The sequence below is a fragment of the Habropoda laboriosa genome, unplaced genomic scaffold (genome assembly GCF_001263275.1).
Source record: "Habropoda laboriosa isolate 0110345459 unplaced genomic scaffold, ASM126327v1 scaffold30, whole genome shotgun sequence".
NCBI lineage: Eukaryota > Metazoa > Arthropoda > Insecta > Hymenoptera > Apidae > Habropoda > Habropoda laboriosa.
This window is the reverse complement of record NW_017100178.1, coordinates 867,117-883,828: the sequence shown is the minus strand read 5'-3', so window position 1 is coordinate 883,828 and position 16,712 is coordinate 867,117. Positions and strand designations below refer to the sequence as shown.

The window sequence follows — 16,712 nt, the reverse complement described above, 5'->3', positions numbered from 1 at the left end:
GGAACCTCTCAAAGTCATTTCAATATCCTATTCGACAAGTCTGAAGAAGAACGATGACTAAAATTCAAATGTTTATTTCCCTAAACCTTCAAAATAATTTCGTAATATTTTATTCGAAGCGGAGTATTCCAAGTCAGTATCGATAATTGAAGAAATTATTTGATTGTATTTAAAAGAACCGAAAGGAGAATATTTAAAGTCTGATATTAAATGTCTAGCAAGTACCAGTAATTGGTAAAATGATTTATATTTGTTTTAAAAGGAAAATTTCTAATAGGTATTAGTTAAAATGAATTGTTATTCAGTCTATTGTATTGAAATTCTAATTGATTCTAATGTATACAAGTGTTACAAGAAGGCTGAGTGTGTACAGGGTGGACATAGGCTAGCTAGTAGCCCCCGACCACTCTATTCACATCTCAGAACCTTCAGGTCAAAATACGCCGCGAAGTGTCTATGGCCCAGTATAAAGGGTGAATAAATTCGCCGGACATCGGCGGGTCCTTATATACCTGCGGTACCCTCTCCCCAAAGTCATTAGCAAAATCGTCCGTTAGGTCAGGCGGGAAATTTTCGCGGGAGATTTTCGCGGGAGATTTCCGATATCGTAACACGGTATAATTTATCAATTTTCACAATTTTGTTATAAATTTATACTTCCGACAATTTGTTATAACATTGCATATAACAATTTATACGTTTTTACAATATTCTTCAATGGAAACATAGGTTTTAGCGTTCTCGTTACTTACTCGTGGTTAAATTAATTTCGTAGGGATTAAAAATCAGGTTGACCTGTGGTCGTAGATTAAAAATAACCATAGTACAGCTAAATTTATCGTGTTAAATAATTCTTTTTACACGAATCAACAATGTATTCAACGTTTGTTTGTTATAATATCGTGAAATGTATTATTTGTGCAGTTCTGTGCATTTTCTGTGCAGTTCAACCTAATTTACTAAAATTCACATTGCGAGTCAGTATACTGTAACAAGTAGTAACAAGCAAACGTTGAGTAAATTCCTAATTCGTATTAAAAAAATTATTTAACACAATAATTTCAGCTTTATTATGATTATTCTTGATAAATGACCACAGGTCAACTTGATTTTTAATCGTTATAATCTTTAAATTCAGTGTGAATAGAGAAAATGTGTAATATAATTCATTTCACGATATTATAAGAAGCAAACGTTGAATACATTTTTGATTCGTGTACAGAGAATTATTTAACACGATAAATTTAGCTGTACTATGGTTATTTTTAATCTACGACCACAGGTCAACCCGATTTTTAATCCCTACGAAATTAATTTAACCACGAGTACTTAAGGAGAACGCTAAAACCTATGTTTCCATTGAAGAATACTGTATAAACGTATAAATTGCTATATGCAATGATATAACAAATTGTCGGAAGTATAAATTTATAACAAAATTGTGAAAATTGAGAAATTATACCGTGTTACGATAACGGAAATCTCCCGCGAAAACTTCCCGCGAAAAGTAATCGGTTTCCCGCGAAAAATAGTCGATTCCCGCCTGACCTAACCGACGATTTTGCTAATGACTTTGGGGAGAGGGTACCGCAGGTATATAGGGACCCCCCGATGTCCCGCGAATTTATTCACCCTTTATACTGGGCCATAGACACTTCGCGGCGTATTTTGACCTGAAGGTTCTGAGATGTGAATAGAGTGGTCGGGGGCTACTAGCTAGCCTATGTCCACCCTGTACACACTCAGCCTTCTTGTAACACTTGTATACATTAGAATCAATTAGAATTTCAATACAATAGACTGAATAACAATTCATTTTAACTAATACCTATTAGAAATTTTCCTTTTAAAACAAATATAAATCATTTTACCAATTACTGGTACTTGCTAGACATTTAATATCAGACTTTAAATATTCTCCTTTCGGTTCTTTTAAATACAATCAAATAATTTCTTCAATTAGCGATACTGACTTGGAATACTCCGATTCGAATAAAGTATTTCGAAATTATTTTGAAGGTTTAGGGAAATAAACATTTGAATTTTAGTCATCGTTCTTCTTCAGACTTGTCGAATAGGATATTGAAATGACTTTGAGAGGTTGCCTTTTCGTTACTTTTCTTCCAGCAATTGAAATTAATTTGAAATTTTTCTTTCAGTATCCTTGTGGAACTTGTAACGAATGCTGCTCCTAATTCTTAACACTTGCTGTAAAATTATTAGTTTTTGCATTTTAACAAAGTGAATTAATATTCCTAATTCTTATAAAATTATTAATAAACGTGAAATATTCTTGTAACGGTAATCTTATGAGAAATACTCGTATAATTCTGAAATTTTTGCTTACATGTTATAACAATTGTAACGTTTACGTTTTGCTGTTTCGCAGTGTTTTCTCTGTGAATTCTATGTTTCGAATTTATTTCAAGCTAAAGTAACGTCTGTGTACTGCAGTTCAACCTAATTTACTTAAATTCGAATTACGATACAGTATATTTACAATTCTACCTGAATTTTCGAAATTATAAACATCACCAGTAAACTTCCATTGCATGTAAACAATATTCTCCACTAATCGGTAATTATAAAGTAATTATAAAGCAATTATAAAGTAATTACCGAAAAATATACACTTACATTCTCATGTTGGATCATTTACCTCTCTTCTTCTCGTCTGTTCACACATTCTCTCTAACTCTCCCAATTTCGTTATCCAAGTAATTTATTCAAAGCGATATATTATGAAATTAAATTAATCACTCAATAAGTTTTAACGTTAGATTGTTTCCTCGATATGGCCATGGTGGTCATCAGTGACTGGAGTGCCTCAAATGTTTAGAATAATTAAAATGAAGTAAATATTGTCAACTAAAGATTTTGAACGTCATAACTAGCTAGACATTATTTTCAATTGAAAAAAAAAATTATAAAGCATAATACTATAATCCTATGCTTAAAATGTATTTTTTTTTGTGGCCGCCTGACAGCAACCTGTAAATCTGGCGTGACAGTGAACGTGTTAATATGTTGTTCAAATTATATCGTGTTTGATATCATTTTCATCAGAAAAATTTCACCAACATGTTAAAAAAAATTCCAGATGAAAAAAAGTAAAATTAAAGAAATTATATTTTTCTATTATGATTTGGGGAGCCGTGTAATTTCGTAAAGGAAACCGACTGGTATAGCGTTACACGCTTGACTGACTGCGAGCGAGATAACATGGGCGCAGCAATGACGCAGCCTAGGCGTAGGACCATCTATACTGTCATTTGTAGAATCCAAACTTACTGACTCTTGTAGAGAATTTACTGTATTTAGAATCAAAATCGAGAGTGCAATAATAAATCATTTCCGTTTTTCTATTCTAATAATTTCCCTACTTTAACATTGAATATTACAATATGCAAAAGCTGTACCAACTTGTATGTTTAACATGAAATTTTAGTAGCAAATGGAGGCGAAGAAAATATATCTGCATCGTAGGAAAAAGACGTATACTCGTAAAAAAATATCTTCCAACATTTTCTTGAAAATGTTTTTACTATTATGGATGAAAATGAAGATGTGAGTTATATGCAAGTCGTTCTACTGGATACTTCTTAAGAAACAACATTCTGCATCAAAAATGACAAATAGTTCATGAGTAAAGGACAACAGACAGTTGTAATAATTTAAAGAGAAAACAATAATCTGATTAATATACTTTCAGTATTTCCTTAAATTTATACATTTAATGGGTGCATGTGTTTTAAATTAATTTATATAAGATACTCGACTATTTTTCTCTATTAATATTTCTCCTGCACTTAACAAGAACTTATGAAGCAATTAGGAAAGTGAATTATTAATATCGAATAACTCAAATTTACCTTTGCATCTAGTCAGAGTAGTAATGACATAAAAAAAAGTAATTCAGAAAGAACGTTGGTGTGTGTGCGCGCGCGTATAAACGAAAGTGATCTTCATATTTCCATGACACCATCAATTACAAAGGACAAAATTAGTGAACTACCCTGTATAACTTAAGGCTTATATTTAAATTGCTCAACTATATTCCTTACCCAATTTCAATTTTTCCCTTGGGAATTCCCACTTTTTGTCGTAAGGAAGCAACTCTGCCTGGTCGTCTACAGTCAAATCTGGATTCAAGCATTCCACTGCTCCTTCCTCGAAATGCATCAGTCCTGCTTCCATTAACTCTTTTCTCATTATCTGAAATATTGAAACATAAAACATTAGACATTTTTACTATTTAATGGATTAATTAATGATTAATAGTTATTATTGTTGAGGTTTCCGGATGTAAGCCGTGTCCCTGTGGAAAAAGTGTTCAGAGGTTTCGCATGCATTACAGCTCACTTTATCAGAGTTCAAATCATCTGATTATCTAATATCTCATTATTTAAATGCCCATGTCCCGGTTCACTGCTTTCCAATCAGAGAGGGTTTTAATTGGTTAGCTGAGCGATTAAAAAACTGAGAGGAGAGAGCTCCAGATTAGGTTCAATTGATATCCTGTATCCCTAATGATGTTATTAGGGTATTTCATAATCTCCAACGTTTCCCTATATACTCTGGGGAAATATCCTTTTGGTTTAGGAATAACTTTAGTTTCGTCGCAAATAATTTTATGCCCTATTGTTACTTGACTATGACTACTGAATGTAGCCCAATTTGCTCCATTACTCATATTCCTTTAGTCGTGTGCTCACATTCCTTCCATTTTCATCAATGTAGACCTTTCCGTATGAGCAAAGTATTCTGTAAATACCTATCGATGAAAGTTTTGGTTGTGGATCCTTGGGGAAAGTGAACAAACATGAAGAGATGATCCTTAATATTCTGCTAATACAGTTTGTTGTCCTTTGCATGTAGGATAGGAAAGTTGTGTAAATGTTATTGTCATTATCTGAAGAATACACTCTGTCCTTGGAGTGTATGATCCTGCCGATTGTGCGGTCTATTTTTAATCTGGACAAACCGTTTTGTTGTAGGGTAGATCTGGCGTGATAAAGTTCTTGAGGCGAATGTTCCCCTTCACAGATGGTGATCGCTCCATGTATTAGAGAGTTGATTATGTACTAAATTTCAATAATGCATCTTCGCTAGACACACACCACTATCAGTGTGTCACTTAAACCCTGATAAAGTGAGCTGCAATGCTTACGAGACGTCGGAATACTTTTTTCACAAGGACACGGCTTAAACTCGAAAGCATCAGCAATAGTAACTACGAAATCTTTAATGATTAATATTTCGAAATTACCTTTTCGCGACGGACTTTGATTGTAAAATAAATCAGTATAATTATAACTGTGATCAACAGGATGACGATTAATATGATCATCTCTTTAGGGAGAGCCTTTCCTGTAAATATCAAAACATTGAAGACATATCGAAAGAAGTCGGTCGTTTCATATTTTATAATTAAATAAATTACCTTTTACAGTTATTATAATGTAGTCTTCAATGCTTCCAAAACGATTGTTTACTCGACACGAGAATTTTCCACTGTCAGTTTCTCGTAAATACTTTATATGCAACTCTTGATTGTCATAGATACAAAAATATTGATCAGTCTTGTTTATTGCTTTATTATCCTGTAAAAAATATACAATACGTATATCAATTTAATTTATGTCAATATTACACTTAATAGTTTTGCGTAACACACACTAATTTCTAATGTAATTAATTTTTTCTTAAATTTGAATGTTTCAATAATGTTTTTTTTAAATCATACATGTGGATGATTTAAGCAAATGATGCACATTTTTGAAAAAGCCATGTAAACATAATACTAATATACATACACTACCGGCCAAAAGTTTGGAATCATCTCCCACTTTTCATCAATATTAAATCTGCTGTTAATTTTTTATAGATTTGAAGTTTATCTCAATTCTACATTTATCAATTGATTCGAATGATAAAAAATTCTCAAAGTCGCTGACTTTTTTCTGTAAATTGCAATACTCGGTGATTCCAAACTTTTGACCGATAGTGTATATAGTATATCATAGTTTATGCAGTAAGTTAAACTGATTAATTTCTGGGTTGTTTGAATTTTGATATATGTGAAATTATTGTATAATCTTTTAAATGATATAAATACTATGAATTGTAACATTTACAGTAAATATTAGTTATTCGAGTGCTGAATACATATACATATATTGTTGATTGATAAAGCTTTTAGAATATAAACAATTCTTTTATTATTATCAAAGACTTACCTTGTACCAAGCAACATTTGGTTTAGGCATTCCACCCACAACACATTTGAGTATTATCGTTTCGTGGCCTTGTGTGTCTAAATCGATCACGGTTTCATTTTTATACATATTTCTTTCCTTGAAGTAAGGTGGTTTTGAGTCTAAAAAGAAGAGAAATTGTTAAGTGTAGGTATATTAGACTGACACATACGTTATAATTATACAGTATACAGTGCATGGTGTACGAGCAAGCATAAGGTGATTCCTCTTGAAAAGTAAAAGTAAAATGTAAAAAAAGTAAAATTGAAAATGTAGAGTAATGTTTCTAATTAAAAGCTAGTAGAATTTAACAGTAACAGCACGTTAGATTTGGATATGATTCTAGATAACTTAAAAAAAATACCCTACTGCATTATTATATACCTTTACATGTATTATGTGATACTCACCACGCACGTTTAAAAAATAGTCCATTTCTTCCTTGTTACTACACGTGTAAGTTGTCGAATCTGCTTTCGTTATATTCTTTATTTTCAAAATAGAACGATAAGTGAATCGAGTCTTCGTCTCGTCGATCGTTAATCTATCTGAATAATGCAAAACCGATCGATTAAACGAAATAACTCTCAACTTTCTTCAAATCAGGATTGAAATTAAAGATACTTACTACTATGTTCGATGGGAGTATTATTTTCGTATTTCCATTGAAAGTTATTCGTGTAATTGTAAATAGATGCTGCGCATATTAGTTCCAAATCGTCACCCTCGGTCAATGGCTGTGTCGGCTCAATTATACCGAAACCACCCTTACCATCTATGTTTCCAAAGCAGAATAAAATCATATCAAAGTGTATAATGATCAAGAAACAACAAATTTTCATTTTCTTTTTTGTTAATTTTCGATTTTTGACAATGAATTGAAATTTATCATTCTGAAAATTTCATAAATTTTAAAACTATTGTTTTAACTTTCAAACGATAATATTGCTGCACTCTTGTGTGCCGTTTCATGGTATAAAATAAAACCAGGTTAACCAACGCTCTCCTGGATAGCGCAAGTTAAACTTTTTACAAAATACGAGATTGGAAATTGTAGTAAGTATAATACAAAGAGCTACATATTTCGTTTCAATGAGAACCAATCTCAAAGAATATCTATTTCATGGCTGTGCAAATCAGAATCTTTTCTTAAGGAATATTTTGAGATAAGTTGCACTTTTTTAAATAATATGTGGTATATCTTTTTCATCAAGTAAAAAAATAAAGGTTCTTGTGAGATTTTAATGCACTCAATAGTGTTAATTTGAAAATGTTTGCGGTCATAAAGAACGATTTCAGAAGCCGTATTAAAAAACGTATCAATTTCTATATAAATTGACACATTTGATGGGACACTAATTTATTTTACAGATAAGATCATAAAATTTTAAGGAATAGCAGCATAATTTTCTTACCAGAGACCAAAATGGTTTCCGTTTGAGATTCGCATCCGATAATGTTGCACGCTGTGCAAGTAAGATCGCCGCTCATTTCGATGGTCATAGTCACAGTCGAACGGAACCTGGTACTCATTCCGCTTTCTTTTGTGTTCTGCATAAAAGTCCCAACCTCTCGTTATGAACAGTCATTATGAAGAATCAATCGATTCACAGTGCTACGATAAAAAATTTTCACAACCCAAGAACATTGGGTACTGATGATTTTTCGAGCGTCACAATTCTTTATGCATTGAAATTCAAGAGTAACCTTACTTTACAGAAATCAATCAGTAATTTCCATAGTAACAAAAGCGATAATGACTTAGCTAAATGGTTCTTAAACAAAATAAAAAAAAAAAGTAGGGATCAACGTATATAATCTTGGAATACTATGAACAAATTTCGAAAACCATTTGTAAGATTTTCTCGCTCTTCTCTTTTCTCTCGATTTGTAGATTTTAGCGTAAGAAATAAAAGCCTAACATTAGTAATTGCGAGAATGTACCTTAAGGGCACATCCGTGGTTTGTCAAAAGCGAAAGTCAAATGAAAAGAAAAATGATAATGCATGAAATATGAAAATCGTTCGAAAACTTAGGAATATATGCAAATTGTCAATAGTTTAATATTTTATCGACGTGTGTTACGAAAAGTAACACGTTTCATTCGTCTTATGAAGAACAGCACGTGCCAGTTTGTTACGTAAAGGAGCATATTTTGCCACGAAAAGTAGCATATTTGAGTGATTGACTACGAAAAGAGGCATGTTTAGCTTTATACCGCAACAACCCACAAGATTTGATTTTCTTTTTGGTCCATGTAATTGAGATATGATCGAATCTGATCTAATCAGAACTTTGTCCTGATCGTAATACAGTAATGTCTCCACAAGTGTCAGTCCGTAAGGAACCTAAATCTGACACTTGTAGAGTCAGGGACTACGTTTTCGAGCCTCGAGCCCGCCTTTGTAGTTTGCCGAACGTAGACAAGGACAGCGAATAAAAGATAAGGATGAAACGTGGGTCGAGGCAACCAAGCGATTTAAATACCAACTTTTTTAATTTTACGTTTTTTTATCCCGAAATTTTTCTTAACATATTGATGAGATTTTTCTGATGAAAATGACATCAAACACGATATAATTTGAACAACATTTACTTATTAACACGTTCACTGTCACGCCAGGTATTTCACTGTATTGAGATAAAACAGACGCCCTGTATTACATTACATAGAGTCGGCCTACCGTTTGACTGCCAGTTGGAGAATTGGCCTACCGTTTGACTGACACTTGTAGAATCGGCCCTACATTTTTTTTTTTTTTACGTGGAGGTTGGCCGACATTAAATTAATTACTCAATAAGTATTAATAAGTAAATGTTGTTCAAATTATATCGTGTTTGATCTCATTTTCATCAGAAAAATCTCACCAACATGTTAAAAAAAATTCCAGATGAAAAAAAGTAAAATTAAAGAAATTATATTTTTCTATTATGAATTGTCGAGCCGTGAAATCTCGTAAAAGAAACCAAGTGGTGTAGCGTTACATGCTTGATTGACTGCGAGCGAGATAATATAGGCGCAGCAATGACGCAGACCTAGGCGTAGGACCATCTATACTGACACCTGTAGAATCCAAACTGGCTGACACTTGTAGAGACATTACTGTATACAGTATTCCACGCTTAACTGATGCAGGCTCGGGTTCATGTCACGACTACTATCGAGGGAGGTAGGTATTCCGGAAATTACCGGCTGTTATCTGTCCTTGGTTCGTTCGCTTCTTGAGTGCATCAGCGAAAAAAGCGAGAAACGTTTTCATATTTTTTTCATTTTGGAGATTAGATAGAGTTATTGTTCGTTAAACAATATTTTGAAGGTTGAGTTTTTCGATACAAAATGCATCTCAACAATTTAAACTACCATTCGTAACGAATGTCGTTATATACCTACACGATGAGATAATAATTTTGTTTTCTTAAAATATTTGCATTTCCTACTTTTAGAGAGATATATGTATAGTCCTCATTTTACTTCTTTCTTTCATACTGACTTGTGAATGGCTATCTACAATAAGTTGCTGAAATCGTTTAAGCACCAATTATTGCAGGAAATATAAAAAAGTAGGTAATATGTATTACGTAAAAAATGGAGGTGAAAAAATTATTGATAATATTGTTACCTTCTTCATACTGTGGGAGTGGAAGTGAGAGCGAGGGTGAAGGAGAGAAAGAGAGGGCCCGCATTAGCTGCGTGTGTGTGTGAATTGTGGGGGTTTGGTATGAAAGAGTGATGTGAGAGAGTTGGTGTGAATGGCCTGGAAAGGAAGAACGAATGGAAGCGATTGTGCGTGGCGTGTTTGTTATGTTTAGACACATGGGTGTCAAGCCAATCGCGGCGTGTGTGAGTGTGTGTATGTGGATGCGTGCGCGGAGAAAAGGAGGAAGAGTGTGTAAAAAAAAAACGAGAAGCATCAAGCCGGAAGAGAACGAATCGGAGCGGCGGCGAGAAAAAGGAGAAGGACATAGGTGAACAGCACCGGCGTCGCGTGGGGTTACTTTGATTATAATAAACGCAAAAGTATTTAACAAAATCTCACAATACTATACGACGTTACATGAACAATATTTTTTCGTAACTTTGAAAGTAGCGAACAAAACAGTAGACACTTTTAAATAATTTTTTCAAGAAAGGTACTAAAGATAACTCTATACTTTTTAATAAAATGACGTCGTTTTAAAGAAAAATAATTTTTTTAGGAAGATAATTGATTTTACATGCATTAAAAGGAAACATAGTGAAAATTTTGAATATTAGTTGTTGAAGTTTTTGCATCGTCGTAAATAGAGTGCATTTTTATACGATACAATTATCCTACATGTATATACAGTGCATACACAGTAAATAAATATTTTCTTATAGTATAAGTGTCATTTAATACATAGAAAAAAATCGTAGAATAATCTTTAATACTTAAAAAAAAAAATTAGTAAAAAAAAATTTAATTAGCCTTTTCTACAAGGGCATTACGTACCGTTAACTCTATGCTGTCCGCGTCTTCATGAGAGGGATAATAAGGACATTTCACGAAAGTCCACCTGATGGTTGGTGATGGAAACGTTGCTACATCACAGGATATTTCTGCTTGCTGATTGGGAGTGTAATAAGAGTCCACCTTTAACATTGGTACAGGTTTCACTGAAATCAATAATAACAGAAATTTAATTGCATTTTTCGATCATGTGAAATGGAAATATATATATATACCTAATACATCTAGCGTAAAGTTCAGCATCTCGATTCTATCAGCATTAGAGGCCTGAAGAGAATATTCTCCCATATCGTCGATGTTTAAATGATTTATCCTTAAAATCGACGAGGAGGTCGTCGACTTTATCGCATATTTCACCTTTTCCGCAAAATCCCAACTTGCTATAATCTCCTCCCCCTTCGTATTTAACCTGAAATAAAATAATTATTAACGAAATAAGAGTATCCTATGAAGAGATAAAAAAGTAATACATTAAAAAGTTGCAAAAAATATGCTTGTTAAATTTGCTAGATTTTATTTCAAGAGAACATGTAATTACTTTTGTGAAAAACATATTTTACATATTTTAAAAATTTGGTAAATTTTAATATTCTCTATAATCATAAATTTAATTCAGATGATGCAGTGTACAAATTATTTTTGAGCAACAAGTGATTACGGAAACAATATTTGAATAATAAAATCTTGCAGCAACCAGATATAAGTTGCTAGGTAGAATCACTGGCTGCGAGAGTATTAATAGCTTGTCAAAGAAATAAAATTTGAAAATAATTTTTTGTGAAAATTAAGTATTTTTGCCATATTAATTTGTTAAATATTTGTCATTTGAAATAAGTGCCAAAGAAAAATCATTTCAATAAATTTCAGTTCTGTTAAAAATCATTGTTATCCTAAAATAATTAAAATCATTAATATTTTTTCATGTAAAATTGTATAACTATTTTCATATTATAGAATTACAATATTTAAATTTGCTTTAAACATGTTTTTAAGCTACATTTATAAAAAATTCTTGCCAAAAATCATTCACGCTGTAAAAGAATCAATCTGTTTTGTGTGAATTTTTTCACACTTCGCATCATAAAAAAATGGGTAATTGTCGTCTAGTAATGATATTCTAATTAAAGGTATTACCATTTCAATTTGGGGTCTGGATAAGCATCCACGTATACAACCCACTGTACTTTATCACCTTCTCCACGTTGATAATGTCTGTCGTTATCCTGAGCTGTTAGGTTGATAAATTTGTTCTCTGGATCTAAAAATGTACATTTAAAACGGTTTTTAGTAAAAAATAGAGCAACGACCTACGATTACATTTTCTTTTAAGTGTAGTAACTACGCATCAGAAACTTTTGGATTAACGCAACAAGCTTATAGTGATTGTTATCTTTCTATTAACTTATATGTATATGTATGTATTTAATTTTATAATGTACATTCAGTCTTACATCACTATTATTACACTACCCATCGCAGGCACGCGAAACATAACCCGATCTATCGGCACACAACGTACAAAACGCACATGGCACACCATGCCTGTCAGCCACCAGATAAAGAAGGGCTGACCGGGGCCCACGATGCTCACCTCATTGGCGCGAGGATATCGACTTCCTGGCGCGAACTTCACAATGATCAATGTATATCTAAGAGTATTATATGTATATATGTATACATACGAGCAATATGGACGTTTCCACGACGATCGAAAATCATTAGAAGATGACCAAAAAAGTTGATGTCTTTGCAGAAGCAACATCGACTAACCTTCTTGGTAAAGACCGACGTTTAAGGTATATAATGATAGCTGAAGAATCGACCATTAACAAAACAGTAGTTCACACTATTCTTCGTGATATCGTTAGCTACAGAAAAATGTGTGCGAAGTTTGTTCCTTATTTTCTCACAGCAGAGCAAAAAGAAGTGCCTGTCTCTGCGTTCCAACATTTTGTCGATATGGCGAATCTCGATGGAAATTTCCTTAATAGAATAATAATTGATAACGAATCATGGTATTTTGAGTATAATCCGTCTACAAAACGTCCGGTCAGAGAATGATTAAGCTCGGAAGAACCAAAACCAACAAAACCGTGAGAACGGTGAAGTTGAAAATGAAAACGATGCTCGTCGTTTGACAATAGTAAACTAATTTCTAGCCAAGAAGCAGATGGCAACGATCTTGCACCCACTCCACTTGCTGGATTCAGCCCCGCAAACTCTTTTTTATTTTCAAAACTCAAAGTTCCGTTGAGGGTAAACGATATGAGTTCATTTTGGAAAAACAGTTACAAGCTGTCTAAAAGCCGTCTCAAAAATGAATTTCTCTAAGACCTTTCAAGGACTTTTGGAACGCTCAAGCTGTGTATTGACGGAGAGACAGTTTACGTAGAAAATTAAATTAATGAAATTTGTTTATTTGTAAAACTTATGCCTGTTGAATCAGTACAAGAACTTTCTGGACAAACTGTGTATAGGAATAATATTTAAACCAGTCCATAGTACGTACTTTTCAGTTAAAAATCTGAAATGTTCAAAACTCAATCAATTCGAAAAGCGCTGCAAAAAGATTTAAAAATATCCGATTGTAAAGCGCCTATTTTAAACATACTCCTTTTGCAATTTTTCAAAGAGTAAGAAGAGATAGAAGAATATTTTTAAAGATTATGAAAATTATGACGAATTGAAGTATAATAACATAAAGAAAATGTTTACTTAAAAACTAACACGATTAAATTTTTTTTTCTTCTCAACGTGATTCTTTCTTTTCTAAATTTTGCATATACAAAATACTATGGTGCATTAAAGGAGAATTATTTATAGTTCAACTGACCATGAACCTTGATGAATTTTTTCGTTGTCTTAATGTCGTAAAAACTTGCGATTCTGCATTCGTACCAGCCTTCATCCTCATCCCTCACATCTTGTATGATCAATTCGTTATTAGCTCGTAGAATTGCACCCATTTTTTTACTATAGGAATGTTGTGTTATTCTGCTGCTGGTCTAAAATCGTGCATTAAATTCATTTTCTATGAAATTGTAGTCAAACCAGTACGACTTGCGTAGAAATGAACGAATGATTCGCCGAACCTGCTGCGGTATAGTCCAATTGAACACGTATTGCATGTCTGCGTCAACTTCCGTGGTACAGATTACGTGTAAAGGTTTTCCTCGTATTACGTGACGCAAATTGTCATCTATAATTTGTGGCTCGTTCAACGTTTGGTTGCCTGAAATCGAAATGAGAATTTTAACTCATCCAGGACTGTGCAGTTTCGTTCAAGAAAATTTCTTCCGATTTAATCAAAATTAGTATACCAGAATTCCCTTTAGGATAACGTATTTTTAATGGAAACATTATCAATAATACGAGCCGTTTTTTTTTTAAAGTGGTATAAGTCCATTTATAGCTAAAAAAAAAAACTTGTTTTCCTTTAACAATATTAATAATTATTATCACATAATAAAGTTTAACATGTTTACAATTTTAGAAACATTAGACGAAATTATCAACGTTTGCCAATATTTTTTTTAATTAATTCAAACGCGAACCCTTAAATATCTCAATATAAGAATAAATACACTTGAGTATACGACTTTAAAATAAAACGGCTCATATATTAAAGTTAAATATTCTGAATTATTATGTTTTTTTATTTTTGCGATGGTTTTACATGAAAATTACAATTAGAATGTACATATATAAAAAGTAAAAAGTTTAAGAAACTGTCTCCAACATTTTTAATCAACAACAGATTATTATTAAAAATGTCCAATCGATAGAAAAAAGGTGGTTCCTTCTACGGTAAAATCTACTAATTTTAGCAATGCACTTTTCGCAATATAAAAATAATCAAGTGTAGATGTACTGTGTATCGATAAAAAAATAAAGATTAGAAGAGTTATCCCTATGTGAATGTTGCGCCTAGTCACTTTCAAAGGAGAGAGAGAGAGATAAATTAACATCTTCTGTGGAGCATACTTACGAACCACCGCCAAATGATAATTGACCTCGTGTTTCTCTTCGCCCTGTTCTACCAGGCATTTATAGTATCCACTGTCTCTAAGTGTGAGATCCCTCAGAGTGAAACCAATTCTCGGATTAAACGATGCTTTGCTGGTGTGCTGTGTAAGTGAATTAGTCTTTAATTGTACAATATTAATTGTTATAACACGATTAATACATATAATTTTTGATTTACGTATTTCAAAAACCGTAAAAGGATTCCATTTTGATTTACGTGTGTATAATCGTACAAAACAAATATCTCTGTCCACATCCATATAGTCCAGGACAGAAATATGCGGAAACCTTTACAAACAGAATAACTTTTTTAAAATTGGACCATACGACTTGAGCTTTTTATAGACGCTAAAAGGATTAATTTATTACGTGACGTGTGAAAAAAATCTTGAGAAAATTCTAATTGGAATAATATAAATATTATACTGTGAATATTCAAAATATTAATTTTTGCTCAGTGTCCGAATATTTGTGTAACATAGTAATTGGACCAGTACCGGATTTACGTATAAGCTAAAAGAGCTACAGCTTAGGGCCTCACAATCTGCCGGGACCTCGAATAAAAAAGCAAAAAAATATAAAAATTGATATAAAAACATCTCGTAGAAAAATCACTCAAATGAAGTGAGACTTATTACTATGATAATTTCTAAATAATAATTTTGAATATACAAAATATAACATTAAAATAATTTTGGCGCATTGTAAATGTGATTGAGATATTTTGTCTTCTTTTTTTTCAAAAGCATTTATTTGAGAGTTTTTAAAATGTCGGCTAACTTCAAAGGGTATCTATCCAATAAGATTAATTTTTTATATGTACACTACCAATTATGTTGTTATATGAATTTAATTTTTACCTTTTATTTTCCTATTTTAATTGAAAATTTTCTGTTCTATGAGCCTTATTTGTCGTTTTTAAACCCCTTTAATTATTTCTGTGATTTTGTAAACACATCCTTTATTATTTTTTTAATAAAAATTGAAAGACAATATATTTTCATATATTAAAAAGGCGTATATATTTTAAGTTTTTCTGAGACCAGCTGATCTAATTTAAAACAGTAGGGGGCCTCTGGGTTTTGTATAGCTTAGTGTCTCAGCAAGTCTAAATTCAGCCCTGAATTGGACATAATTTCGAATAATTTGTATTACAATGTCCTATACGAAAATGCATTAAACTAACAATACGTAATTTTAAAGTACAATGGATAACGTTTCGTAACGAAAAGGCATCAACCCAATCCTTTTATAATTAACCAAAGTGCATTACCAGAAAGACAAGCTGATGTAAATAGTGTCCGAATGTTTTTGGGAGTAACTCTATCTCTTGACTTAAAGCGTACTTTATTCTTCACAGATGAAAAATAAAGGTCTAAGCATCTTATGTTTACGTTAATAAAAAAAAAACGAAAAATGGCAATGAAAATAGAATAGAAAGGCATTGTTTAACAATGGGAGTTCGTCATAATGAACAACGCGTATGTGAAACTTACCGTGTCATCGAATGAGAGATGGACTGTGAAATTGGGCGACGTCGTTCTACACGGTATTCTGCTGGTTCCACCGATGCGACCACGCAGTGAAACAAAAGAATCCGCCTGTACGAATGCACTTGTATTCGCTAGAACAGAATAACCGGTGTATAAATGGTAAATTGATACATCATAGTTTTATCACTGATTTACAGAATAATCAGCAAGTGTTGGCCACTTAACTTGAACTACATAATCATATAAACCTTGTTGAAGTATTGCAAAAAAAAAACAATTTTACTTTTACTTTCAATTTGAATACGCTTTCATTTTTAATTTAAGTTAATTTCATCGGTCAATTTTATGGATAAAAAATTAATTCTCGGTATTTTAATTGTTTATGTTTAATTAAGAAATGTAGGGTATTAGATTAGTTAGTCGATAAATTATGACATTCAAATTTG

General features: G+C 32.3%; 1 protein-coding gene across 1 annotated transcript in view; it reads right to left on the bottom strand.

Annotated features, from left to right (window-relative positions):
• LOC108578928 (vascular endothelial growth factor receptor 1) overlaps window positions 1-15,033 on the bottom strand; it is a 22,616-nt gene extending 7,583 nt beyond the window's left edge. Inside the window, exons 1-14 of the mRNA XM_017942346.1 lie at window positions 15,007-15,033; window positions 14,736-14,892; window positions 13,840-13,979; window positions 13,581-13,752; window positions 11,882-12,005; window positions 10,963-11,156; window positions 10,730-10,893; window positions 7,673-7,808; window positions 6,886-7,032; window positions 6,668-6,805; window positions 6,240-6,379; window positions 5,444-5,603; window positions 5,270-5,370; window positions 4,065-4,215 (exon numbers count right to left, since the gene is read on the bottom strand). Coding sequence (XP_017797835.1) covers window positions 4,065-4,215; window positions 5,270-5,370; window positions 5,444-5,603; window positions 6,240-6,379; window positions 6,668-6,805; window positions 6,886-7,032; window positions 7,673-7,808; window positions 10,730-10,893; window positions 10,963-11,156; window positions 11,882-12,005; window positions 13,581-13,752; window positions 13,840-13,979; window positions 14,736-14,892; window positions 15,007-15,033 — 1,951 coding nt within the window. The remainder of the gene's footprint in view (window positions 1-4,064; window positions 4,216-5,269; window positions 5,371-5,443; window positions 5,604-6,239; window positions 6,380-6,667; window positions 6,806-6,885; window positions 7,033-7,672; window positions 7,809-10,729; window positions 10,894-10,962; window positions 11,157-11,881; window positions 12,006-13,580; window positions 13,753-13,839; window positions 13,980-14,735; window positions 14,893-15,006) is intronic.
• Between the last annotated feature and the right edge of the window lie 1,679 nt (window positions 15,034-16,712).